Consider the following 27,656-nt stretch of genomic DNA (forward strand, 5'->3'; position numbering starts at 1 on the left):
GTCTTGGAGTGAAGCGATCTGTAGGCTATGCTAGAGTTCTTCGTCTAGGCATGAAGAGTGTTTTGCATACCTTCCCCTTGGCCCTCTTTGAGACGCTGGAGGATGCAGGAACTAGGGCAGTTACTTTAATTTTAGCTGCTCCAGCCCTCTGGCAGCACAGAACAGCTTTGTACTCCAACCTTTTTTGGCTGAGACCTGCAGAGAAGCTCAAAAGTTTTCAGTGCTCTCAAAAACAGGACATGTCAAATTGTAAGATGAATAAAACTGTCCTCGTTCCTAGAAAAAGTTTATGCAGCAGGGTCTTTGCATTAACGCTTGTCTGGGACAAGTGGATTTTTTTTTAAAGGGGCAAGTGAAAGAGAATTTTATTTGCCCTACCGGTCAAGTAGCCTGATTAAAACTAACCAAAATGCGAGAATGATTCTGATTTTATTACATTTAGTGTAAGTGGCGATTAATAGTAAGTATCAATGTATTGACGGTAACAAGGTTGCGCTGTTGAGGCTCGTGCAGCCTCTCGAGGAGAAATCTAAACAAATGAGACTCTGTTAACATGATACTGTGGTTTTTATATTTATATATATTTATGACATATGATACAGTTATGCAACATCACATGACCAAGACTGCTGTTTTTCTGAATACCATCATGCTTGAAAACACTAATTTCATACAACAGTTCAATAAACAAGTAGTTTAATATTAAGGCACTTACATTTTTGACACAATATTGACACTTCTTGTTCTATTTCAGCAGCGAAAATAGTTCCAAACAAAGATCACAGCAGAACCATTGCTCATCTCACAGCAACACTGTGTTTGATTACTTAATGATTCAGCGTTTTAAACTAATAAGCATAAACAACTGCCTCATTCTTGAATGAATCTGTCGTTTGAACAAATTGTTTGAATGAATGACTCAATGGCTCACTCATTGAAATGGTCACTTGCCTCCACCTATTAGTATCACCTGCCTAAAAAAAGAAATTCTTATTTGTATATTAAAAAAATATTTAAAACATTCTCATTACTTTATTTAATACTGTTGTGATTTTCAGTGTAAATTATTTAATTTGATTGGTAACAGCCCTATAGTGTCTTAATATTCTAATTGAATTTATTGATCACATTTAGGAATTTGAAAAGAAAGATGAAGCATACATTTAATACGATTAGGGAAAAAATGATTACCTCGGGGTAAATATCATATGCAGGTTTGAATATGTCAAAGCTGATAGAGCACTGATGAGAATATGGCTTCAGAATAAATTATATTTACGCCACAAAAAATCCTGTTTTCTTTCCTGGACAAGCAACTTTTGCACAAGCACATGACAAGGCTTAATGTCGAGCTCTGATGCAGACTTCTTACTTGCAATGAAATCAAGACATGCACTACAGCCTTGCCATTTTTAAAGCACGTGAAAGCTGATTTCTGTGGTATGTTATATATGACATTTTTATAAAGAATCAAGATTAAAATATCAAACAATATCAATTAAGTTTGGGTCATTCCTTGTTTGGTCAGACTTTTAATTTACCCAATGGCAAGAAAATGAACAATGAAAAGAGTTAAAGTTAGCCATTGCTCGTTGCTCAGTGTATTGGTAGTTGGCTAATGTGAGGGTGTCTGCTTGAAGTTAGTTTTAGTGTATCAGTTTTAGTTTATCATTTTCATACCAAATTGAAAAGATATTGCAATATGACATAAAAAGGGGATATTACGACAGACCAGTAACCTGTAGGAATGCTGATAAATTAATTACTAATTAAAGCCTAATACATTTGTTTGTATGTTGTTTTTTTTTTTGTGTGTCTGAAAGTTTTTGATTTAAAGAAAGAAAAAAATATATATAGAAAGACCTGTAACATTTTGGAGTGAGTTGCCAGCTGTCCTTGGTGGTGGAGAAAATGGTGACAACCACAAAGTTGAAAGATTTGCCCCATGTTAACTTAATAAAATGTACTTTGTGGTCAAACTAATGATTTCTGTCTTTTAAAATTGAGGACACATTTAATCTTTTATCTTTTATTCATTGTTGGAGCTTTTTTTGCTCTCTTTGGCATGTATGTTCATAAATGTACACACAGAGGCTTGCACAGTTATTTTATTCACATGTTTACTGCTCTGTTACTATGTTTACAGATGAGCCAGCTAGCCCTAGTGTAGACCATGATGGCAGCCACATTCCTGCATCGGCTGTGATCTCTGGAGCTCAGGCTGTAATCTCTGACAGCCCAAGCCCTACCACCCCTAGTCCCCTCATGCGCCGGCAACTGTCTCATGACCAAGGTAAGAAATTCTGTGTAGATTTCAATTTATTTGAACAATTATTTCCATCTAACAGCACCATATGAATGGCACAGGGAACATTTTGTTGAACATGTTGCTGATGTTTTTTTTTTTTTGTCTACATCTATTCAGAATCTCTCAGAAATGCCATTCTAGAATCAGGAACCAAAACAGAGCGCTCAAAATCATACGATGAGGGTCTGGACAACTACCGGGAGGAAGGACGTGGGTAAGTGTCTTTTAAAAGCGCCGGATCATAAATTTGGAGGTTCCCAATACTGTAGTTGTGAATGGTTGTTTGGCCTAACATATTCATTCATTTTCACAGACGATCCAGCAAACCGAGTCTAAGTGTTTTCAGGAAGGTGAGAGATGCACTTAAAAATCTCCCTCATAAAGAGCAGCTTTCTTTAAACCAGAACACTCATTTACTAATATGGTGATGTTGGGTTTGCTCCAAAACCTTGTGAGATGCCTATGTAGAGAGCATTTTAAAGTTGTGCCTAAAGTTCAATCTAATATACATTCTTTTAGCCAAATTTAAGACTATATCGCATGTGTCCTTTGTGGAGACACACTGCATTCTGACAAAAGTTCATCCAAGATGAACAAAGAATCAGACCCATTAAAGTAATGGCGCTAGAGTCTCAGCGATTGTGTGCAGTCCATAGGCTTGTCATCGTAGTGTTGGGTACAGTGGTGACAATTCACCAAAAGCCAAGGTATGGCGAACTCTGATGACATCATCAAATCTTACTCCCTCGACGTGACAATAAGCGTGTGTGTGTGTGTGTGATTCGTCCAAAGATGAATCACATATAGCTTTGATCATAACAGCAAATTAGACAGTTATAGACCACTGTTATAAGAATGAAGGACTTTTCAAGTGCTTTTCAAGTACTTCACACAACTTTTTCCAGCACATCAAAGTTCAAAAGTCTGAATATTATCCAATTTAAATGTTATTTTTAACGTAATGACCCCACCCAAAAAAAAAACTATAAAAGTGTCATTATGTAGGAAAACTTACTAAAAAATACATATTACCATTATAGCCGCTGCAGAGGTGCACTTATTGGCTCATTAGTCACTTCCACTCTATTACATAGTTTCACATTTTTAGAGATGATCAAAACACTTATAAGATAAAAAACAACAACAACTATTTTTGTCACTTTTTGTACTGAAGTGTGAAGTATATATTTGTAGGAAAGGTCAAAAAGTCTCATGAAAAACAAAGACTTTTCTTGAAATTGCAAGTAAAATTACACAGACCTGCGAGTAAAGAACGCTTCCTTTGTAATCACTTACACTGTCAGTCGGTTCAGTGCCAAAAACTCATTTTAATCTAAACTAAACTTCACAATGAATCTTGTATTTGCATCGTGTCTCCGCTTTGTGAGAGGATTCGCGCGTGTGTAAAACTTAGTAAATTTGAGTTAAACTCATTCACCACTCGCTTTCAGTAACTTAACCACCACTCATTGGTCATTATTTTCAACAGAAATGCATCTGATTGGCTCCAATACTCAGTGCTGCAAAATCAAATTATGAATAGACACATTTGCAGCGATGTTAAGCTCATGCCACACGAATATAACAAACAGATCGCTTTAATTTACTTGCTTTTCTCTCTTATTAAACAATTACAAATTATATGTGACACGTAGTAATATAACACTGTTAATCCTGCAATAAAAATATACTACTTTGCATTGACCTGACCAGCCCAATACCTTACGGCATACCCTGTCATACCCAATTGACACCCCTACTTGGGTGACTAGTTAATCATCATGCCTTATCCCTAATGTAGAGCACTACATAAGTCACTTGCGAGGTTCCATTTTAGTTAGGGGTAGCCTAAGAAGGGAGTTGCCTGTGTATTGATCACAAGCAACTCACCAGGTTTTGGAATAAGGGCAAAAATAATGAATATTTAACCAATACTTATACTAATACTGATCTGGTTTTATAGGCACTTGATGGACATAAATCTGATGACTCCAGCTCCAGAAGGGACTCCTCCACTGAGATCTTCAGTGATTCCACCAAGGAGGGTTGGCTGCATTTCCGACAGCTCAACACAGAGAAGGGCAAGGTGGGAAAAGTATCTCTCAGACTCTTTCACTGTTGAATTTTCCATAGTGCCAAATACATTCAAGAGCATATCGAATGGAATGATGATAGTTTTACTGTGATTGTTTTAAATTACTGATCATAACCAGGTTTTAAATTTGTTCCTATCTATAGCGAGTAGGAGGTGGTATGCGGCCATGGAAACAGATGTATTCAGTGCTGCGTGGACACTCCCTCTACCTCTATAAGGACAAAAAGGAGGGGCTTGCTCATGTCAACTCCCAACTGGAGGACGAGCCTCAATCAATCAGCATCAAGGCCTGCTTGATTGACATCTCCTACAGTGATACAAAGCGCAAGAATGTCCTACGGCTAACGACTTCAGACTGCGAGTATCTGTTTCAGGCAGAGGGCCGAGAGGACATGCTGTCCTGGATAAGAGTCATTCAAGAAAACAGCAACCTGGACGAGGAGGTTTGTTGACAATGATAGCGTGGTCTTCTTGGCTACCTTCACACTGCAGCTGCATTGGCGAGGTCTTGTGTGAAAGGGTTAAGAGATACCCACAAATCTAGTTTAAAGAGTACAAAGACACTTTTTTTTTTTAGTTGGTCATAACTTCTGTAGAGAAATAACGCAGACACTGAACACTTTCTAGTGCGCATGTGTCGAGCACCTGTGTTTGTCTATGCTGTCAAATGGAGTATAGTATACTTTAAAGCCAGGCATTTGTTGTAAACATACGCTGTTTTTTATAGTATTTGAGTCAAAACTGAGGTTAATTTTGACACCTCTATTCTGTGTAAAACAAAGTGTGTTGTTTTTTTTTTTTACTTCCAAAGAGATGGTCAAGTGTGCAGTTCCAAAGCTGAATAAAAACCTTCAGGGCTGAGTATAAAGGGGTCAACAAATTAATATAAAAACTCACAAGGGCCACTTTTTTTTTTCTCTCTAATGAGAAAAATCTCATCTAAACATGTCAAGCTTGGATGTTTTATGAAGAGTATTGCCTGTTGTCATCTTTGCTAATGGCCATTTGGTTGTGGGCACACCAATTTTTGAGCCAGTCACTTGAGCCATAACTGCCATGTGACTAATTACTGTAACTGCAGGAAAATGACAACCTGACAAAGCTGGATTGGCTGTGGCAAATTGGCCTTCTAGTGACTCCTGCTGATGCATGAGCTGTGACGTCAAAGGCAGCAGGCAGGGAAAAATCTATTTTATGCTTCTAAGTGGTCCACTGGTAAAGCATCTGCTGTATACAGTCAAATATTTGTGATCCGTACTTTACTTGCAATTTATTTGATCAGCTACTTTTGAATCACCATACATGGAGAAAGATGCTTTTTGCCCACATAATTGTGTAGTTACAGCATCTACCAGGATCATGCTAACCACTCAATCCTTGACCCTTTCAGAACACTGTCTGAATACACATTTAAAAAGTCATGATCCTCCTCACAAAAAAAATGAGTGGAACATCATAGCTGATTAATATCATCATGTGAAGTCTGTGGCCCATGTCTGCCCCCTCTGAGCTGACTACACAAACATTGTAGTATTGCATAACTTTGTCAGCATTTCCTTATACAAAACCATGTGAAAACCAGCTAAAAGCTAACACAACAGAGCTTTGTCATCTGCTGAAATCAGTGTTGAGATGAAATTATTTACTAAAGGTGTGAGTATTATGGGTAGGCTTTTTGTTGATATTCTCTTTCTGTGTTTGCTAGAGGAACTGGTTTTCTTTAATGCTCACAATCAGATTTGTGTTGCTGTACTTAGACTGAGGTTTGCGTGTTACCACAGAGTTAATGATTCTTTGTCTTGTATTTTCAGAACGCTGCCGTAACCAGCACTGATTTGATCAACAGAAAGCTTAAGGAGTATATATCCATGAGGTAAAGAACATTTCCTAGAGACCAGCATGTTTGCTCAGCCATATTGGCCCTGTTCCAAATCCTAGTGAGCTACCTCACTGTCTAGATTGGCAGCATCCTGACAGAAATATAACCTGAAGTTGAAACAAAGCTCTGTCAGCTGTCACTCACTCAAACACACACACACATACACAAAAAGCATGCCCACCCACAAGACTTGGCTAGCACTCATAGTTCGTTGAGATAGTTGTAGTTTAGCTACGACTAATTATGTTGCTACTAGGGCTGCATGTTTATTTGCAATAAAACTGAAATTGCGACATGGTTTAGTGCAATTTATGAAATCGCAAAGGCTGTAATTTAAATCAATAAATAATCGCCCTGCATTCCTCATAGTGAAGCGTGGCACCGTGATCTTTTACACACAAGCAGCTCATGATCCTGTGATTTTAGTGTCTTAGAGTGAATCGGCTCACAGTAAATTCTGCTCCACACAAACTCCATCTCTGCATCTGCTCGGAGTTTGGGTCGCTTATAGTGTGCATTTGGGAACGCAACAGGCACTAACTATCTTCCCAAACTTGTAATGAGAAGCACATATAATCCTAAAAGCATTAAGGGTTCCCCAAGGTTTCCGAAGGGAGTAAAAGCTTGATGGTTTAATGTTTGAAAATGAAGAAATTAAGTCAGTCATAAATATTAGTATTGTAATTTTAGTTTTACTGTTAAATAAAATAGTTTTTACTATAGTATTTTTGTACTTTTTTGTTTTTCGTTGAAAGCCTGTCTGTGATGGTTAAAAATATTGCCTTGGTAGTTAGTTCACTAGATTTTGGGACAGAGTCTAGGTCTTTTTTAAACCATTCCTTTATCTTACCTCTTCACATATGTATTGAACTGCGTAAGCTTGCCTTATGATCAGTGTCCAATAGTATGTGTGTATTTGTTACAGTGCACCCATCAGTAAGACCGAGCCGTCACCCAAGACCTCACGACAGTCTCTCAGCATTAGACACACTCTGCTGGGTGGCAGCAGTAAGAGTCAGAGCCCCTACTCGCCCAGAAACGAACAGGAGAGGAGCAAAGGTAACACGTGGCATTGTGGAATGACACTGAAACCCATTGAATGTGCTTTGATCTCAGTGAAATGTTGATGTCAGCGATATGTCTCAGATGACTCCAGTCCTCCGAGAGATAAAGCCGCTTGGAGGAGAGGAATTCCAGGCCTGAAGAAGAAGCCTCAAGATAAGAGACCCGCTGCTGGCGTCACGTTTGGAATGCGACTGGATAATTGCCCCCCTGCACAAAACAACAGAGTAAGAGATGGCAGATATTACAAATGTGGTTCGGCGTCAAGCAAATTAAACTATTATTGATGAAGCTCACGCAAACATGTCAAGGTTACATTTCACTTCAAAAGCAAATGGGGGGAAAAAAGAAATTGTATTTTTTGCATTAAGTAAAAGAAATTTGCCCGCACTGCACCATCGCCCGGAGATGTCTAAGGTAAATCTATTTTAGAACAAATTTTTGCATTGACATAGCTAGCATATTTCCCCCTCTCACGATCAATACAATATATCTGAATATCTTACAATTAAATCTTTACTTCATTGTTAAAAATATATATTTTTTTCACATTATAGTATTGAGCAGGGTTTTTCTTCAGTAAATAGGCTTAATTGTCATAAAATTAAGGTCATCATGGAAAAACAATAAATGGTTCTAAAAATAGGTTTCATTTTCTTAATGCAAAATGTAATTTCCTGGGTTTTTTTTCTTTCTTTTAACTTTAGGGTGAAATATGGCCTACCTTTTTGACAATTTGTAAGATTATATGATATTAAAAATAACACTAATTTCTGTCTGTGTTATAGTTTGTACCTTTGATCGTGGAGGTGTGTTGTAAGCTGGTGGAGGAGAGAGGGCTAGAGTACACAGGGATTTATAGAGTCCCTGGAAACAACGCTGCCATCTCGAGCATGCAGGAGGAGCTAGACACTAAAGGCATGACAGACATTGATATCCAGGATGACGTGAGTGAACACTTTGCCTTGTGTAATAATCATATATGAGCTGTGGTACCATAAAGGCAGACCTGATCTATTTGCTTTTATTTTGTTCAGCAGAAGTGGCGAGACCTCAATGTGATCAGCAGTTTGCTAAAGTCCTTTTTCAGGAAACTTCCTGAGCCTCTGTTTACTAATGGTGAGATCCGTGATCGCATAGAATAGATGATTCTTCCGGCTTTATACAAAACACATGGAAAACTGCACTCTCTAATAGAGAGAAACTTTTATCTAAGCCCTATTTTTTCCACTTGTGGAGGAAGCACTCCTCCTAGAGGACGAGAGTAGTCAGTTTATAGGGTCATGGAAAACCTGAAAATATCTAGGATTTTTTTTTTTTATCTTTGCAGGCCTGAAAAATGTGTGGAAAATTATAAAATCTTTAAAAAAGATTTCGTAAAATGTAAATGTTGTTTTAGTAATAAGGTCTATAGTAAATCTTTTTTTTTTTTTTATATATATTCTGCAGAAATATTTCTTTGCTATAGTAACTTTTAGAATTTTGGAACCTGATTAATTGACTTCAGGAGTGTTCTAATGATGCCTGTTTTGCTCTGATCATAGAAAAATATTCCAACTTTATTGATGCCAATCGAATGGAGGACCCTGTTGAGCGGTTGAAAGCACTGAAGAGACTGGTACACATTATATGAAGACTGCTGTTGATTTACTAAATTCTGATGTTTACTAGATTGGAGGAATAGAATTCCTGTAATCAGCAATAAAATCCTCACCAGAATGAAATAAATCATATTTACTGTGTTTATTCCTCCCAGATACATGAATTACCAGACCATCATTATGAAACGCTCAAGTTCCTCTCTGGACATCTCAAAACTGTCTCTGAAAACTGTGAGAAAAACAAGGTATGAGCTCGGCAGATGTTCAGTTCATTTACCCTGTTTAGGTGTATTGAACAACCTGTGACAAGAAATGCTAAATTAAACGAAACCTTAAGCCGGTTTTGTGTTACAGCTTCACTGTAAATTATCACTTTCATAAAAGTTAAACATTAAATTCTATAATTCTTACCAGATCATTAAAACTGCAGTGCTGTCACAGCTTGTCTGAAGAACCCAGAAGCACAGATGCTTGTTGTGTGATGTCAATAATTTCTCCTGTAGATAGAAAAGAAAGGAATTGAAAGCTTTCTTTATGGAAGCTTTTTTTGTGTTTAATTAGATGGAGCCACGTAACTTGGCCATCGTGTTTGGCCCAACCCTTGTCAGAACCTCTGAAGACAACATGACGCACATGGTCACGCACATGCCTGATCAGTACAAGATCGTTGAGACTCTCATTCAGCAAGTAAGAACGTTTTCCTTTCATCTCTATAAATTGATGTCTGAATTCTGCTTAACTTTGTCTGATATTCTCTTCTACAGTATGACTGGTTCTTCACAGAAGATGGAGATGAAGAGCCAACGGTGAGTATTGTAGCTTCCTGCCATTCTCCTCTTGAGTGGATTTCTCAGCCCTAAACAAGCATCTCCTTGCAATCCTTTCCAAAATCCAGTAATTGAGACTTGGCTCAGTATAACTGTTGAGTCTCTAAGGTAACACTGGTCAGGAAAACGAAGAGTCATCCTCAGCATTTTCTCAGTTTCCTTATGGTCCCATTTCCACCTGGTATTAACATCTGTATTGAAACAGGTCCATTGTTTCTTGAAATCCCCTCAGCGCATTCAGATGTTGTTAGGGACTTAAATGGCCACATCGCTTTTGTAGAGCAAATTCATCCCAGACAACATTAAAGGACTGCCTTCTCTCTTACGGGGGCAGATTTATAATTTTTCAGACCCTAAGCAGAGTTCAGACCTGATGCATTATTTCATTTTCTACAGAACAAAAGCTGCATTACAGGTACATCTGATACTAGGGTGTGAGGCAAGTGCGAAGCTTACTTTAATAAGGCTTCATGCAGCTTTGCATCTTTATGCAGAATCGAAGAGAGCCACTTTAACTCATGGCGGACAGTGCACAGGTCGTACACACATGGCATACAGTGCTGCTTCTTTAAATGGCTGTGGTACTGGTCCTTGAGTGAAATCCACTGCTACTAAATACATACTTGCTTTGTCTTTCAAAAAGCTGAATACAAAATCAACAAAGAACTAATAAACTAACCAATTCCACTACTTTCTGCTCTTCACTTTCATGCAGTAACAGACTGTAAACCTACAAGAAATTGACAGAATTTATTTTAAGTCCTGATTTGCTGGGAAAAAGAACACACGGATTTATTGTCACTTGTGGACCCACTAAGGCCCCAAAAATGTGCATGGTTTACATGGCGGTTGAAGCTGCCACTGCTCACCAAACACATAATCTTTGCATTGAGAACAATGTTTCAAATCGGTTTTAAAAGAAAATGTTTGTCTGTTTGGCAAAGCTCATACATGCACATGCTTAAGACGGCACTTAATGTTTTCGACATGCCTCATATCAGTGACATGAATTTGTACCTCTCGTTCTTTGTGTATGTCAGACCACCGTGGAGCACGAGAGCACTGTTCAGTCTCAGCCTGTGCCCAACATTGACCATCTGCTGACCAACATTGGCCGCACTGCTCCATCGCCCGGAGACGTCTCAGGTAATCTTGCCTTTATAGTCCAACAGGTCCAGGCCAGGGATATGAGTTTAGAAGAATGGATATTATTTAAAACCAAATTGAAACATTCATGGTGTTCAGATGTTGGTGGGTGTATGTGTGTGTATGTTCACTCTCTTAGTATATTTCAGATGATTAGCTGATACTCACGCTTGCCATTTTAAATCTGTCAATGTTTAGAGCAAACAAGAGCAAGCTTGCCAGATATGTATTGGTGCATATGTAAAGGTGAACTATTTTAGCAATTTTGCATTGGTCAAACGTATTTGATGAGCTGTTTGAAAAATTGGATAAAATAGTTCCTTTGTTTGTGAAGCTTATGAATCAATCTATTTCATTTAATTTTTTCTTTACCTTCAGCCATTATTTTGACTAGTTGTCTTTATTTCAATTGTATGATTTCTCCAGAATTCTCCTTTTGCTTTGGTTTGTATTGGTTTGAACCTCACCCATTGCCATCCCTCCCTAATGCTTTAGTCTCTGTTATGACTCCACTCCTCCTTTTCTTTCAGTTCTTTTCCCTCCTTACCCTTCTCTTGTGCTAACCTGGCATGTTCTTTCCCAAAAGAAATGGAAAAATCAATGATAAACCACCAAAGGTTTACCCGTCTGACCCATCTTGTCTCTAGTGTTTTTCTTCTCCCTTGTCCCTGTCCAGCACTGCTCACACATTACCCAATCTTAACACAGGCCAAGTGGGCGGCGTCTATCACTCGGTGATGTCACTGATGGACTCTGTAATGTCTGTGATGGACAGCTGGGACTGTAGGAAGAAGGAGGAGTGTTGTCCCCAGTGTAGCTGCCTAGTCTGCAGAAATCCCCGATTCTTATAAATTGAAAGTGAATCCGGGACAAACCCACCAGAAAACAAAAGAAACAAAAAAAGAGTGTCAGAGAAGTTGATATTTGTCATCGTCGTGTTGCACGTTTCATATCTTATAAGACTATTATTAACAGAGAGGATACAGAGCTGTGATGGTGTAATGTGTCTGAAAAGCCTCTTTGCTGTCTCTCGTTGTCTCTGAAGCTGACCGCATGGAGTTCTAGCATGGTATGGTCTCCAGGATTTCTTCCAGTCATGTGACATACAGTAACTGTCATTGATGATGTCTGAAGGGGTGTGGTGAGGGGCTGAGCCGGCTTAAATCATAAAGCTCCCGATGAATCTCATACCATCCAAAACCATTAGTATCTCTGATGGAGAGTGAGCAAAGGGGCTTTTGAGTGGTGAAGTAGTAACTTGCTTCCTCCTCGTAGCTGCTCTACCACCTTATAGCTTTGGCCCCTTTAGCCCCTTTCTGCCCTCCTGTCATATCTGACCCTTGTTGTCCCTTGTCATAGTCTCTCAGTGCTTTAATTCATTCTCCATCTCCATGTTCTGCATCGAAAAGCTGATACCGTTCAACACAGATACGATTCCCCAAGTGACTGATTTTACCTGTAAACGTTCTGACATTCAGACTGGCACGAGCTACCATTCAGGTGCTGTGTAACTTCTCATGAAAATAATCAGACGTGATGTGGCGACATTTAATGAAAGGGCAGACTGTGGAGGTCGCGTAATTTACCTCAGTAGGCGGACTAGCGAAGCACAGTACAGCTACGTGGCGACCTCCAGTGTAAACATTGTTTTAAAATGTTCCTTACTCCACAACAACTTCACATCTCTGCCTGTCTCATAAAAATAAAAATAAACGTATCCTTTATTTCAAACTTCTGATATCTAAACTTGTCGCAATTAGTTAGCTGAATGATCACAATTATTTGAGCTAATAGTTGCTGTGCACTTGAATTCTATAACCACATATTGCCTTCCAATTACTAGAAATGCTAGAAATATATTACATAGTAGGCTACAAAACTTAACAAAAACAAAATCAAACATTTCATGTTTCCAAGTGAATGAGTGACATAATGTGCATGCATAAAGCATATAAATCCCATGATGCAATATAGCCATCTAATGTAGATTTACGAAAGTAAAGATTTAAGCGTTCTTAGCCGTTTGCAAATAGCAGCAATATCCAGTTTCCGACCAGATTTGTTACAGCTCTCGTCCCCTTTACATAGCTGTAATGATGTCTATCCCTGCCTTGGTTATGTCTCTTGAGTTGGGAAAGAATGCCTGTAGACATGTTCTGCTGGCTGTGTGTGTGTGTGTGTGTGTGTGTCTGTAATTGAGGGTCTCACTGTGAACAGGCTGTCTGTCTGTGTGAACGTGTGCATGAACTGCCTCCTGTCCTACTGCACACTGCTGGGTTCTTGTCATCATTCATTCCTCTTTCCTCCATTTCTCTGTGTTTGATGGCTTAAGTGTGTCGCCTTCATCTCTCGGATCTCTACATGACTCCACTGTTTGTGCTGTTCCGCTGCTGTTGTGGTGAAGGATATTTATATTTCAGTCTCCCCTTGTCTCTGGCTCTTTGACCCCTCTGTATTCCACTTGAAATGGCCTACTTACTTTTTTCTCTCCCTGTTCCACTAGATTCAACCACCAGTGACTCTGCCAAATCAAAGGTGAGTACTATCTCTTGAGATAATTACAAAATCACCTTGTATGAAAGAGGAGAGGACTCCTGCTTCAAAAGCCAATTCCCTGAGATGTGGGATAGATCACAATGTATTGTAAACTTACACTTATCTTTATGTGCTTGGTTCTGTAGCAGGGTTCCTGGGGATCTGGTAAGGATCAATATAGTAGAGAGCTGTTGCGTTCTTCCATCTTTGCTAGCCGCAAACGCAAAAAGCCCAAGGACAAGCCTCAGCCGAGCAGCTCTGATGATGACCTGGATGCTTGTTTCTCCAAAATGAATCTTCCGGTGCAAAATGATCCAAATTGGCCTGCTGATGATCAAACCGAAGATGCTGAGAGTGAAGTTGGGCTCGATGACCAAATAGAAAGGACTGAGGATGATGACCAGAGCCCAGGAGAGTCTCTTGACCTCACCTCTGAAAACAAGCAGCTCATCTCTGAACACTTGCCCCGACAAACTTGTCCCTCACCTAAAATCATTACATCACCCAAACCTAGTTATCACATGCAGTTGACTCGCCAAAGTTCCCTGTCAGATCCTCCCTCCAACTATGATGATGGTTGTGTCTCAGATCTGGGCACACTTAACAGCACCAGTTCCCAGGCCTCAGTACCAAGGATGAGGCATGGGAGAACCCCAGGCCACTGGATGGAGAATACAGGAATGGGCCCAGGAGCAGAAGTCTGCTCTATCACATCAGATTACTCCACCACCTCCTCCATGACTTTCCACACAGGAGTGGAATCCGTTGCCCTCAGTCCAGAGGTGCAGTCTGTTGCTGAAAGCCGCGGTGATGATGCTGACGATGAAAGAAGTGAACTCATTAGTGAGGGACGGGCAATGGAGACTGACAGCGAGAGCGACTTATCAGTCTTTGCCGGTGGCCGAGAAAGCGGGCCAACTGAAGATAGCATCCAACTGGAGGGCGGTGTCACACCTTTGCAGGATGTACCAAACCTCATCTCCTCCCATCGAATCATCGCGTGCGATACCCTGGCACGCAAGAGGGGGAGTCGGCAGAAGACGGACAGCGAGTCTTCAGCAGATGGGAGCAGAAGCGATAAGGAGTCTTGTCGACTATCACGAGTGCTTGATGCAGGCAAGGGCCGTTCCACTGGTAGTCTTAGCTCTTCCTCTCGCAGCGAATCTGAGCGTGCCGAACCCATGTGGCGAATCAGAATCACCGACCGGTTAAAATGCCGACTGCGGACATCAGCTGATGACATGTTCGGGGTGGGTTCCCAGCGCACCAGGTCCCCCGAGACTCGAAGTAAACGGAAAAGCAATATCCGCCGCAGGCACACCATGGGTGGTCAGCGGGACTTTGCCGAGTTGTCAGTAATTGGGGACTGGCAAAGAGTCGAGGGCAACGAGCTTTCGGCCATGGATCGTTTAAAGCCCAAGTGCAGTTCGCAGGACTTCTCCATCAGAGACTGGATAGCTCGAGAGCGACACCGCACCAGCAACCCTGAAGTTAGCCTGGATGGGCTGGACCTGCACCCTTCCCGATCACGAGACCTGTTATCCGCTGGGCCCTCACACTTGGGTCAGCTCCTCAATGGAGATGTAGCGGCCGCTCAGAACAAGAGCCTTAGCCTGGCCGCGGATGCCCACCCTCACAAACTCTCTGGTGCTCAAGTGGTCCGTTCCCGTTTCTATCAGTACCTGTGAAAGTGTGTGAGAGTGTATACTCATGTGTATATATACCAATATATATATGAGTACACATTTTATGAGTGTCTGAGTATTGACATGTTTAAGGTACCTGAGTGATGCTTGTAAGCCATGTTGGCGTCAGCAGTAGAATGCTAGTCGAATGTCATGAGCGAGAGTGTGTGTTTGTGTGTGTGATGTTCGAGATCAGGAGAAAGTCTGTATGAAATTGATGTTGAGCATTCTCTGGACAAGGTAGAGTTGCAAGAAATATTTTAAAAACATCCTGTGACATTTCCTTCTGTGAATGAAATTACGTACAGACCCAATGTTGTACAGTGAACAGAGGCTCTCTCACTGTAGGCCAACCGAAGTGCAGTATTGATGGAAAACTGGGTGAGCTCGAGTTCCGGTGAATATAGATATTAGATTTGAGTGTAGAGTTAAGATGACTGAGACATCACATAATGGAGCAGTTTTAGTCCAAATGGCTTGGAAGATAAAGGCAAGTAACAGAGAAATAGGCTGAGCAGGTAGGTCAATAGTCTGGAATTGTAGGATGTTGAGAAGACTAGTATCTTGAACCTTGACAAAAGATTCATTTTATTGGAAAGTGTAAAGAGGCCCCTGGTGTTGTGATAGATCCTTCAGTAACCAAAACAAGAATGTATCTGCTTGTTGTAATACTAAACAAACTGCCATTTTCATTTATGAACTGTATATATTTCCCCTTTCTGTGCTTTTTGTTTATTCTGCCTGTGTTTGGACTGCTTTGCGTGCTGTGCTATGGAACGGTGTCCGTTTCGTTTTCCTTTTTAAATGCAATGCATGGCAGACACTCAGCAGTCAACTTTTTTTTAAATAACGGAAGACAAAAAGGAATTCAAAACTTCCCTCTGATGCAATTTGCTGTGTACATGTTGATGTTTGTTATACTACGACTACTGAGACATGAGTACTGTCTTTGGTATAAAGCTGGAAAATAATATGGGAAAAGAATGGATTGTTAAAGAACAAATCAGGTGTCTTTGGATCATGAAAGTGCCTCATATTGAAAACTGGTCTTGGGTAGTTGAAGGTGCCACATCTCACTTACAAAAAAAGTTTAAAAGATTTTTTTTTTTTTTTTTCTACACCTCAGCCAGACTTCGTTCTTGGGAAAATGAGAAGCTTCCATTCCTACATCATTCCTCCTGGGTCTTAACACTATTTTAATGCATTATTGTTTTAAGTTTTGCATTTGGTATTTTAACCAGACTTGAATTTTAAATATTCCTGTAAAATAAGTAACTTAAATGTACATATCTATTACATGTTTTAGCTGCTCCTCTTCCTTTGGTCATCTTCATAACATCCGTTTCTTTTTGTAAGTATTGTACGATACAGAGGTGAGGTTAAGGGACACGCTAATCATCTCTGAGGTTCCTCTTGTGTGAACAATGCTTCCCTAACTGTTTGTATCATGCTGGGTCTGCACTTGTGGTGGACACCCATTGTAAAACACTGGAAAATAAACCCTTTTTGTCTGATAAATAACTAGCGTTGCATTATTTCAGTTTGAGGCCACAAGGGGGCAGACTGTCATTGCAGGAATTTGCATGAAATTGGTGATGGCTGAAAACAAAAACAGTCCTTGAATCTCTGTCCAATAAAAACGAACCGCATGAATGCAGCTGTATAGAAGCCTGCAGTATATTGCGTTTAAATGAGTAAAGAAACAAAATAGCTTTCAAAATGCTTTATGTACAAGGTACACACGTAGGGACCAAAACAGTAATTTACACATCAGTGCATTCTGTTTACAAGACAGGATTTCACTTACAACAACAAATTCAGTGGAACCACATAGGAACATTCAAGCTGTCAAAAGTAGTGACATGAAAATAGATACATTAACACAAAAGAAACCATCTTGCCACCATGCCAAATTATATAGCAAGAAAATATATTCTATGCAAAACGTTCTTCAAAGACCTTCGTAACCATGTATGACAAAAAAAAAAAAAACACATACCTGCCCAAAGATGCTAGTCCTATGAATTCTGAATTCACAGTTAACCTACTGTATTAATTTACAACTTAGCCAGTACACAGGACTGTAAAGAAAATGCTCTTGGCAGGATTGTTGCATGATTCTTAGTCCTCTCTTTGATAACATAAATCTAATCTTTTTTTTCCCCCCCAATCTGTCCATAAATGATTTGTCCTACCTCATGGACTGCCTGTCTTGAGCAGGTTTATTCCAATAAGGCACAGTGACAAAGAATATCCATAGAGATTTGCAGCTGCACTCGTTAAAAAAAGAAGACTATCCTTCTCAGAATGGGCTGATTCACTAATAAACAATATGGATGCTGCCGTGGATCATTACTACAACAGATACATTATAAAGCAACTGTTTTACTGTAGCACATTTGATGCAACAAAAGGCCTTGTGAAACGATCACAACAAATCCCAGTAAGAATTTTTATGTGAATGATTTATGCTCCAATTTTTTTTTTTCTTACGTAACTTGCCACATTCAGCTGACACATGAAATGGTTTTATGAACATTTTGCACAAATTTGTTCTGCACTAACAGGTCTGATAACTTTGACATTGACGACAGAAACAAATGGGTTCACAATGACATTTATACCCAAATAAAGGCTCTAAACTGTAATAACTGGATTAAACTCAGAATGCTATGCAGCCGGGAAAATAGAGTAATTTGCAGCTTCGGTACTCTGGCCAATCATTCTTCTGTATATTGTGCTGTCATCTCTTAAAGCTTTCTGTAAGCAATGCACGAATAAGAGAACACAAGCAAACGAGCTCGACAGTTTATCTGAATCACTCCAGTTCATCCAGTTTTCTCACACTGTGAGTATGAAATGGTTCAACATGTACCTCCACAGGTTATTTTATCACCAAGTCATTCAAACTCTTTCCTGGATCCAATGAGCCAATCAGAGTTGAGGGGCGTGGTCCATGCAGAGGCTCAGGAGAAGCCATCAGAACTAACATGGGAATGGAGGAGGGTGTAATGGAGGGAAGGAGTTTGCATATTGGGCTGTAAGCTGGCTTGTGCTGGATATGAATAGGACTTTAACCATCATCCTCGTTGTCCTGCTCCAGTTTCTCTTCGGGCGGTATCTCTGGTGGTCTGAAACACTCCACGAAGAAGTTGACCAGCGACTGACTTAGATGTTGCTGCGAGTCTTTCGAGTGAAGGAAGTGACCTTCATCTGGGTAGATCTGACAAAAAAAGAAAAGAAAAAACGTATGCAATTGCCTCACCCACTCAAGTACTACTCATTTTACTACCCTCGATTTCCAAACGAAACGGGATATTCAATGAAAATAAATGTATTACTCGTGAGAAGTTTGTATTTGTACTCAACGAGCCACAAGATTTGAGGTGTCATTCATGTTTATGGCACAAGTGGTACCGAAAGAGTTAATAACATTTATTAGTCATTAGTTAAAATCGCAAGACTTTTAGTATGAGCAATATGTTTGTTGCAACAAACCACTAAAAAGATGAAACATGAGTCAGTTGCTGGGAGCTTTAAAGGGGTCATATAATGGTACATGCACTTTTACAAGTTGATTGTACTGAAATGTGTGTTGGCAGTGCCTGTACACAACCATCATAAAATGATAAAAATGTTAGTTTTTTTTATCTTCTTATGTTTTCCCCCATCTCAAATCAAGCCGTTCGACCGTGTGACGTCACACGGTCGGACGTCCCTCCCACGATTGTTGATTGACAGCAGCGTTTCAACACAGACCCGCCCTCGCTCGTGAGCGAGCTGTCAATCATAGTCCGCGCGGACTGGCGCGGTCATTGTTGATACGCTGGAGCACTCTCTATGAGCAGAATGGCGTCTAAGTGATTGTGGTGTTCTGTTCTTGGGTGTAATAAGGAACACAGCAGTCTTTTTGATGTTCCTAAATCCGAACCGCTGAAGACGCAGTGGCTGAGTTTTGTTTTCGAAGGGAATATTCCCCACGATCAACGTCAATGCTGTCATGTTTGCGCGAATCATTTCTCGCCAGACTGCTTTATAAACGAGGGTCAGTATAAAGCTGGTTTTGCTAAGAAGCTGCTCCTGAAAAAAGGATCGCTTGCACGCTTCACGATGAATGCGGCTGTTTACACTCAGGGTACATTACGGCATGTTTTCTATGTATGACGTTCTCAATATAATTCATAATCCCACGTTTATAATGAAGAATGCGTTATGGTTATCGTGTTATTGTGTTACAAACGGTGTACGCACAGAACAGAGGGGCGGGGTGAGCAAAGCTCATTATCATTTAAAGACACATGCACTTAAACGGCGTGCTGAAAACAGCTGTTTTTGACCAGGTAAAATTAGTGTTTTCTTACAATACTAATGAGAATTTTTAATTAAAGTATATTACAAACTTTTAATTTAGACCCTAAAGAATCATATTAAAAATGGCATTATATGACCCCTTTAAATAGTGGATGAGAAGCTCTTACCTGTAATGTATAATTAGCCTTCTCATTTATCAAATTGGTGATAAATTTGGCTGTGTGCTGAAAATGGACTTTCTCTGTGTGAACAAAGAAATGTTACACATAATCTAGTGTCAGTGAAACAGTTTTAAGACAAGCATGTATTTCAGAAATAAACACGTCAAGCACAAGAAGCTTAAATCAAAGGTTACCGTCAGCCGTCGGGTGGATTATCATGAGTTTCTTGTCCCTCAGTTGCTCCATGTGGTCTGTTAAATGTGTCATCTGAAAAATAAATACATTTAAATACAAGCAATATGTAACATTTATTTGACTTGACCTGGAACCATACTATGTTGGTGCACATTACCTCATACACTCTCTTATTGGACTGCGGTAATCCTAAATAGCGTTCAGAAAATGCAGAAGCTGTGGGACAGACGTTCATGATTAAATCAAAGGGATGGACTTGTTTCATTGTTAAAGAAATGAATGACAGGATATGACATCATACCGTATAAAGAGAAATCGGTGATGGGGGAGATGGCAGTGCCACACTTGATTCTGAATTTAAACATGTTTGAAAGTTCATCCGAGCGCAAGAGTCGGCTGGTCAGATATCCTCCATATGCCTGAGGCAGACAACAACAAAAAAAGGTTATTAGTCATGCATGAACAAAACTGATGCTGAATGATACAGTCATACATTTCATCAAGAGAGAATTTTGAGAATATTAATATGAATCCAACGATGCAGAGCACTTGAAGGCAACTTGAAATCAAAACTCCACTTAAACACGGAGTATGTGCTCCTGGTTTTATTTCGAATGAATCATCAGTGTATGTTATTACAAATAAACAAAATGTTTTCTAGGTCTAATGTGATATAAAAACAATCACAAGCATTTTGTCAAGCTACCCCACTACTTGATGGAAAAATAACAGTATGATATAGGAGAATATGGAGCTCATACATCAGGAGTTTGATTCAGAATCCAGAACTGAGCACAAATATGCACTTTGGTGCAGTTGTTATTTAAATGACCAAAAAGTGAGATGCTTTTGAAAGCTTGTAATGTAAATGAGATCTTTTTAACAGTATAGCTGGCAAAAATGCATATAGATATCAGTTGTGAATCTAAATCTTCCAAAAATATGTCTTGGTAAGATACAAATTTAAATGCTTAGTTTTATAATCAAAGCTCTGTAGTTTTATTGTGGGGGCGAAACATGTATGTACAAACAATGCAATACAATGATTGAGGGATGAACAAATAAACGTTCCTTAATTGTCATATTTGATACATTTTAACATGATTTTCTAAAAAAATTATGTACGGATAATCAAGTAAACTTAAGATGCTTCATTCCAGTAAGTGTTCCTCTTGAAATATTACTAGCAATTAGTGCTGTCAAATCGATTAATCGCTTCTAAAATAATCGAACATACAAGTCTTTGTTTACATAATGTGCGTGTATATATATATATATATATATATATATATATAAATAAATCCATGTCTGTGTGTATATACACTGTATATACACACGTATATTTATAAATACATATATATATATATATATATATATATATACACAAACACGCACACTCACACACACACATATATATATATATATATATATAAAATAATACACACACACACATTATAAAGTCAAACTTTTGTGTTAGATGCGATTAATTGCAATTCATCAATTTGATAGCATAACTAGCAATATTAATGTTATTTTTTATGTTTACTTAAAAAATCAGTAAAGATTTCACAGTAAAAAGATACGTGTACCACAACCCGAAGGTGGACATTTTTACAATTACACTAAAAGGCATTTAATACTTAATAAACAACTATTAATCAGATGACAAAAGGCATGTAGCAGATTGTGTACAACAGGTTTTTCAGCAAAGTTTGCCTCATGGTGACAATGTAGAGGGCTTTTTTCAATTCAATCAAATATGACAGTAGGCTTTAAACGGCTTATATATATGACATATATGTTAGTATCATTACTACTTGTAGTCAGTTATTCCCCAACAGTCAACAAGTAAACGCACCTTTCCATAAACTCCAATTCTTGAGGTGTCAATGTACGGAAACTGTGCTATATTTCTGCAGAGAATCATAGAAGAGATATAAACGTGAAGTAAACTGTCGTTCAGGATTGATGCTGCTTTATTGTAGTTCACGTCGATGATCTGACCTAAGAGCTTCCAGCTGGTCTCTCTCCTCAAACTCCCCCAGTTTCTTCTTCACGCGGTGGAGGAGGTTTGTGCCCTGAAACCCACTGCCGCGGCCGTCCAGGCGCATGACTATGATGTTGAAGGAGCTGACCAGAACCGTGGTCCAGTCCACCTGAAACTGCTCCGTCACCACCTGACCACCGGGGGTGCCGTCCCTATTACAGCGAGTCAATCGAGTCAGTACATCTGATCAAAGAGAGGCCTCAAAACAATATCACAAAACTTTCACTACTGTTTCATATGGTTTCAGATACCTTCTTAAAACTTACTGGCTGAATGTTATAGAGAATTGTCAGGGTCACATTTCACCCCAAAACAAAAGCAAAAGAAAAGAAACGAGAAGAAAGAATAAGAAAAAAGAAATTATATAGAAAAAATGTCAATTATATTGTACATTGTCACTAAATTATATGGGACACTAGTTTTTGCCATTGAAATGACTGTGAAATAAATTAACCTGAATTCATATGTAGAGAGAGAGAGGGTGAGAGAAAAAAAGAACCGGGTGGAGCGGAAGGAAAATAATCTCACAATGCAAAAAATAAAATCATAATGACCCTAAATAGGCATCATTTTCTTCTTTCTTTCATTTGATTTTGGAGAGAAAAGGCCCTGGTGCCTTTCATGATACTCACCCGCAGCAACAGCGCACTAATGCAGTCACTCCTGAGAATATCTCATGTGCTGGAGGAATACTGGGCTGTGTTCTTTTGTTCTGTGTGCTTGGTGTGTATCATGTGTCAGTTCAGTGTGTGTAACACTTACACCAGCAGCAGGACGGGGTAGTGAGCCTTCTCTGTAAACCCTGCTGGCTTCAGAATCTGGGTGTTCAGACCTGTGCAAATGATGGAAAACTTACTGTGCTTCGTCAGTCATTGGCTTATATATACATATATATAAAAAAACTGATTCTATAAGATACTCACTGTAATCATCAACGCTGATCTTTTCATACTCTACTCTGGGCATCTGTGTGTTGTTCACGGTGGTGTTCAACTTGTCATTGATCTCCACATTCTTCACATCTGAGGGAAACCATAGAAGTTCAGAGAGATGCATCCAAATGCTATCAAATGTACACTAGTTTGGGGTTGGTACGATATTCTGGAGTCTCTTATGCTCACAAAGGCTTGATTGATTTGATCAAACCGCTTTCTACTGTACATATTTAAAATGTAAAGTATTCCTGTGATGTCATAGCTGAACTTTCAGCATCATTACTCCAGTCTTCAGTGTCACATGATCCTTCAGAAATCAGTCTAATATGATGATTTGATGCTCAAGAAACATTTCTGATTATTATCAATGTTGTAAACTGTTGTGCTGCTTAATATTTTTCAAGATTCTTTGATGAATAGTACATTCATACTTGGAATAGAAATTATTTGTAACATTATAAATGTCTTTGCTGTCACTTTTTAAAAATGTAATACATCCTTGCTGAATAAAAGTATTAATTTCCTAAAAATAAAAAAACGTACTGACCCCAAACTTTTGAACGATAGTGTACAGTAGTAAAGTGCACTGGTAAAACATCAACTTTAATAAAATGACATTAGTATGTTTTTCATCAGAATGGCGACAGAGAGAAGTATTAATATGGGAGTCGAAATGAACACTTATGAGCATCGGTGAATCAGTGAGTTAAAGGATTAGTTCACCCCAAAATGAAAATTTCCTAATAATTTACTCACCCCAATGCCATCCAAGATATCCATGTCTTTCTTTCCTCAGTGGGAGAGAAATTATGTTTTTTGAGGAAAACATTTCTGGATTTTTCTTCTAACAATGGACTTCATTGGTTACCATCGTTTTTAAGTCCAAATCAATGCAGTTTGAAAAGTCTTTGAAGTGTTTAAACTGGCTGTACGCGATCACAGCTGAAGAAGAGGTTGTTATCTAGCGAAACGATAGGTCATTTTCAATTTTTTTTTTATAATTTATAGACTTTTTACCTGATCAACAAACGGACAGGGAACTACGTCATCACGTTGAAAGGTCACGCCGGCGCCGGCAGAAGTACCGCCCCACTGTTTACAATGCGACCGTACGTAGGAGGATAGTTCAAATAGTATTGCTTGCTATTATACAGTATATATAGTAATAGTATTCAGTGAATATGAATATGAATATGAATAGTATATGAATAACATTCTGATGAATATGAATAGTAGTTCAAATAGTATTGCCGGCGCCGGAGTGACCTTTCAACGTGATGACGTAGTTCACTGTCCGTTTGTTGATCAGCTCAATCCGAACTATTGAAGGTAAAAAGTCTATAAATTATACAATGTTTTTGAAAATGACCTATCGTTTCGCTAGATAACAACCTCTTCTTCAGCTGTGATCGCGTACAGCCAGTTTAAACACTTCAAAGACTTTTCAAACTGCATTGATTTGGACTTAAAAACGATGGTAACCAATGAAGTCCATTGTTAGAAGAAAAATCTGAGGAAAGAAAGACATGGATATCTTGGATGGCATTGGGGTGAGTAAATTATTAGGATTTTTTCATTTTGGGGTGAACTAATCCTTTAAAGCAAGTCAGATCAATCTGTTGTCCTTCTTCCTTTTTTCTCCTCAAGGGGTCGATGATAATCACTGCTAATTCTTCAAGACACAGTCATTCTCAATTGTCTTCCACTTCCACTCTTTCACATCTAAGGACATGGTGCTAAAACAATTCGTCTGACTGAATTCGATAAATGTTTATCTTACATTTGAAGTGTTTCTTGTAGCGTTTATCTTCAAGCACACCTCCATTGATAAAGCGCATATCTAGGTCTTCTATCATGTCCTTTGGGTGAGAAATACCTTTCCAGTAAAACAAGCTCTTGGCGTGTTGTGTCCAGAACTGATAAAGTGAATGAGATCGTGTGTCTGTGATAGTGTAACAGAGGACTCACGCTCATACTTTCCATCTCTGGTGCTGTACACGGCTGTGTATGGCACAACCGGGCCTGGACAGAAAAAAAACACAGAGAAGAATAGTGTCATCATGTCATATTACTGTTATGTGTGTGAAATATTCTATTATTATAGTAACCTATTATGGATAAAACTGTCTTTAAAAGGCACATAACAGCACTTTACACGGTAGTGGCCATAAGTGCTGTCTGGCCTAGGAAAATTTAAACTTTATTCAAATTATATTATTATAATTATAACAAATTAAGATTTTGCAACCATACTGTGTAGTTGTGCTCGGAGTCAATTGTTTTATTTGTGACAATAAAATTGTGAAGACATCATTTTTGGCTGGGCTGTCATACAAAGAAATTATGAAAACATGCACAAACAAGACAGAACCAATTAAATATTAATAACTTATGCTGTAGTCAATGTATTTTTCTGTGAGCTATATATTGTCCTCATATTTTGATGGTTTAATCGAACTTGTAGGGTCATTAAAAACAAAACAAAAAAAAATTATAATAATAATAATAATATATATTGGCTAGGGTTAGGGTTTATATATACATAAATTCACATTTGTGATAAGGACCATTATTTTTTTCCAGTATTTTTTATCATTTGCATGCATCGACCAAAATGTTAAGAATATTGTGACATAAATGCTTATGTTTCCCACCTAGTAGATCCAATTAATGTACAGTGTCACATGATCCTTCAGAAATCATTCTAATATGCTGATTTGCTGCTAAAGAAACATTTCTTATTATTATCAATGTTGAAACCAGTTGTGCTGCTTAATATTTCAGTGGAAACCGTGATACTTTTATTTGATTCTTTGACGAATAGAAAGTTCAAAAGAACAGCATTCATATTATTTAAAATAGAAATCTTATGTAACATTATTAATGCTTTACTGTCACTTTTGATCAGTTTAATGCATCCTTTCTGAATAAAGGTATTTTTAATACAAGTATATAAATTCATTCCACAGTCCCAGGGATGAATCTGATGCCATGGCTGTACTTGAATGAGCTCAATCTGGCACTGATAGAGGGATAATGTACTACAGTGATGATGTCACACGTTACCCAGACAGCAACAGTGTCGGCCCAGATCCACATGGAATCCACACGTACCAGATGTGGGCCGGATCTGGGCCGACACTATATTGCTGTCTGGGTAACCGCTTCAGCTCCAGTTATATAACTGATGAAATGTCTATTATAACACAAATAGTAATGATTAGATGAGCTCTGTTCAAAGCTGGTTTTGGGGTTTTCCGGAACTTATCAATGCACTAAAACCCCCTGTGATTAAAATCACTTTAACACGTGAACTAGAGTGACGTATTGTTTTCAAATGCGACAATACGAAAACACTGAAAATAGAATAATTATACAGCACTAAAACTGACCCAATGCTTGATTTGATCTACACAAAGAAACAATCTTTCTTTGCTTAGGTCTGGGTGAAGCAGCATGCAGCTCTTCTCTGACTTCATCTACTTAATAACACAAACGCTGACCTTTCCTTGAGCTCATCAGAGTCTGCTAAACAGATCAGTGACCATGACAACCATGCTTTATTGTTGATAAAACACACAGCATGAAAATTATGTCATGACTAACACACTTAGATCAGTGAGAGAGTCAGTGAGCCGAACTCTCAACTGTGCGCTTCAGAAAGAGAAACTTAGAATCTAACAGATTTAGACAATTAGGAGGGGGAAAAAACAAACAAATGAACGAAACACTGACTTTACATTGCATTTTATTTCCAGTCTGTTAGTACTTCTTGCTGACCTATTATTGTGGTAGGATCTATTTGAATAAAAATAAAACGTTATGATTTTTAGTCAACGGTCTGGCAATGTGACTATCAGGACCGTGAAGCCGAAAGGTCTTGTTTCACCCAGAGGGGGTTCATTGTTGCATATTACTTAGAGTAACTATTTGATTTTGTACAGAAAGAAATGAGAGAGACAAAACCAGAAATGTAGGAGATTGGTTTCTTATGACAACGATCAATTATACAACATCTGACTGCAGAATGCAGCGATTGACCAATCAAAATCAAGTATTCCAGAGAACCAAGTAATAGAGTGCAACAGTTGGGTTCCGAAAGTAAAAACTTCTATTTTCTCGACAGATTTTTATTGATAACTTCTAAACTTCTGTTCACATTATTTCAACTTATTTTGTAAATAATTATGTTTAACAACAGATTTCCTGGTGAAAACTACATTACCCATGATTCTGTAAAGAAATCCACCAATCAGAGAATAGCGGCAAGCAAATCATGCCAAAAGAAGCGTTCACCCACTCCCATGAAGCACTGAAAATGACATAACAGTCTTCCTACTACTTAAACACACTCACACAGGTTTTATGGAGACATTCCATAGACAATGATTTGTATACTGTACAAACTGTATATTCCATCCCCTAACCCTAAATCTAAAAAAATTTAATCTTTCAAATTTATAGTTTTTAATTTGTCATTCACAATGCTTCTGGGATTTTTTTTGTTATTTCCCTCTTTAAAGCCATTACATACAGTCTTTGTCTTTTTGTCACTTTTTTTGTTGTTGTAGCTTCAAATCAAACTTTGTAGTGTTTTGATTCACCTCGTAACTGGTTGGTTTGGTTCACGGCTTGTAACTCTTTAACAAAGACTTCACTAAAATCACTAAGGCTGCTGAGAAAGTGCACAGACAATCTTGCACTCTATAAGACAAGATATTTACAGATGTTTTGCATAGTAAAAAAAAGAGAAACCTTTGCAGTTGAGAAGGAAGTAGTTAGCATCTGGACTGAATGATCCACTGACGTAGCCACATGTGGATTGACAGGAAAGACATTGGCGGTTGAAGGATCCTGTGGTGTTGGCAC

At 38.6% G+C, this 27,656-nt stretch overlaps 2 protein-coding genes across 8 annotated transcripts in view; one reads left to right on the forward strand and one right to left on the reverse strand.

Annotated features, from left to right (window-relative positions):
- Positions 1 to 16,305, forward strand: part of arhgap21b (Rho GTPase activating protein 21b) — a 54,874-nt gene extending 38,569 nt beyond the window's left edge. For both annotated transcript variants that reach the window (XM_084411379.1, XM_084411380.1), the window contains 17 exons: positions 2,147 to 2,293; positions 2,426 to 2,522; positions 2,622 to 2,658; positions 4,272 to 4,394; positions 4,547 to 4,846; positions 6,215 to 6,276; positions 7,208 to 7,341; positions 7,429 to 7,571; positions 8,133 to 8,291; positions 8,385 to 8,463; positions 8,889 to 8,962; positions 9,101 to 9,190; positions 9,507 to 9,632; positions 9,710 to 9,751; positions 10,813 to 10,918; positions 13,422 to 13,453; positions 13,600 to 16,305. In XM_084411379.1, coding sequence (XP_084267505.1) covers positions 2,147 to 2,293; positions 2,426 to 2,522; positions 2,622 to 2,658; positions 4,272 to 4,394; positions 4,547 to 4,846; positions 6,215 to 6,276; positions 7,208 to 7,341; positions 7,429 to 7,571; positions 8,133 to 8,291; positions 8,385 to 8,463; positions 8,889 to 8,962; positions 9,101 to 9,190; positions 9,507 to 9,632; positions 9,710 to 9,751; positions 10,813 to 10,918; positions 13,422 to 13,453; positions 13,600 to 15,141 — 3,293 coding nt within the window. In that variant the 3' untranslated portion in view covers positions 15,142 to 16,305. The remainder of the gene's footprint in view (positions 1 to 2,146; positions 2,294 to 2,425; positions 2,523 to 2,621; positions 2,659 to 4,271; positions 4,395 to 4,546; positions 4,847 to 6,214; positions 6,277 to 7,207; positions 7,342 to 7,428; positions 7,572 to 8,132; positions 8,292 to 8,384; positions 8,464 to 8,888; positions 8,963 to 9,100; positions 9,191 to 9,506; positions 9,633 to 9,709; positions 9,752 to 10,812; positions 10,919 to 13,421; positions 13,454 to 13,599) is intronic.
- A 541-nt stretch (positions 16,306 to 16,846) lies between these two features.
- dpp6b (dipeptidyl-peptidase 6b) overlaps positions 16,847 to 27,656 on the reverse strand; it is a 159,137-nt gene continuing 148,327 nt past the window's right edge. For all 6 annotated transcript variants that reach the window (XM_084411384.1, XM_084411383.1, XM_084411385.1 and 3 more), the window contains 11 exons: positions 27,543 to 27,655; positions 24,756 to 24,809; positions 22,776 to 22,874; positions 22,615 to 22,684; positions 21,810 to 22,004; positions 21,664 to 21,718; positions 20,107 to 20,224; positions 19,963 to 20,021; positions 19,805 to 19,877; positions 19,617 to 19,690; positions 16,847 to 18,361 (listed from right to left, as the gene is read on the reverse strand). In XM_084411384.1, the coding sequence (XP_084267510.1) occupies positions 18,212 to 18,361; positions 19,617 to 19,690; positions 19,805 to 19,877; positions 19,963 to 20,021; positions 20,107 to 20,224; positions 21,664 to 21,718; positions 21,810 to 22,004; positions 22,615 to 22,684; positions 22,776 to 22,874; positions 24,756 to 24,809; positions 27,543 to 27,655 (1,060 nt within the window). In that variant the 3' untranslated portion in view covers positions 16,847 to 18,211. The remainder of the gene's footprint in view (positions 18,362 to 19,616; positions 19,691 to 19,804; positions 19,878 to 19,962; positions 20,022 to 20,106; positions 20,225 to 21,663; positions 21,719 to 21,809; positions 22,005 to 22,614; positions 22,685 to 22,775; positions 22,875 to 24,755; positions 24,810 to 27,542; position 27,656) is intronic.

Source organism: Rutilus rutilus (assembly GCF_951802725.1).
Source record: "Rutilus rutilus genome assembly, chromosome: 6".
NCBI lineage: Eukaryota > Metazoa > Chordata > Actinopteri > Cypriniformes > Leuciscidae > Rutilus > Rutilus rutilus.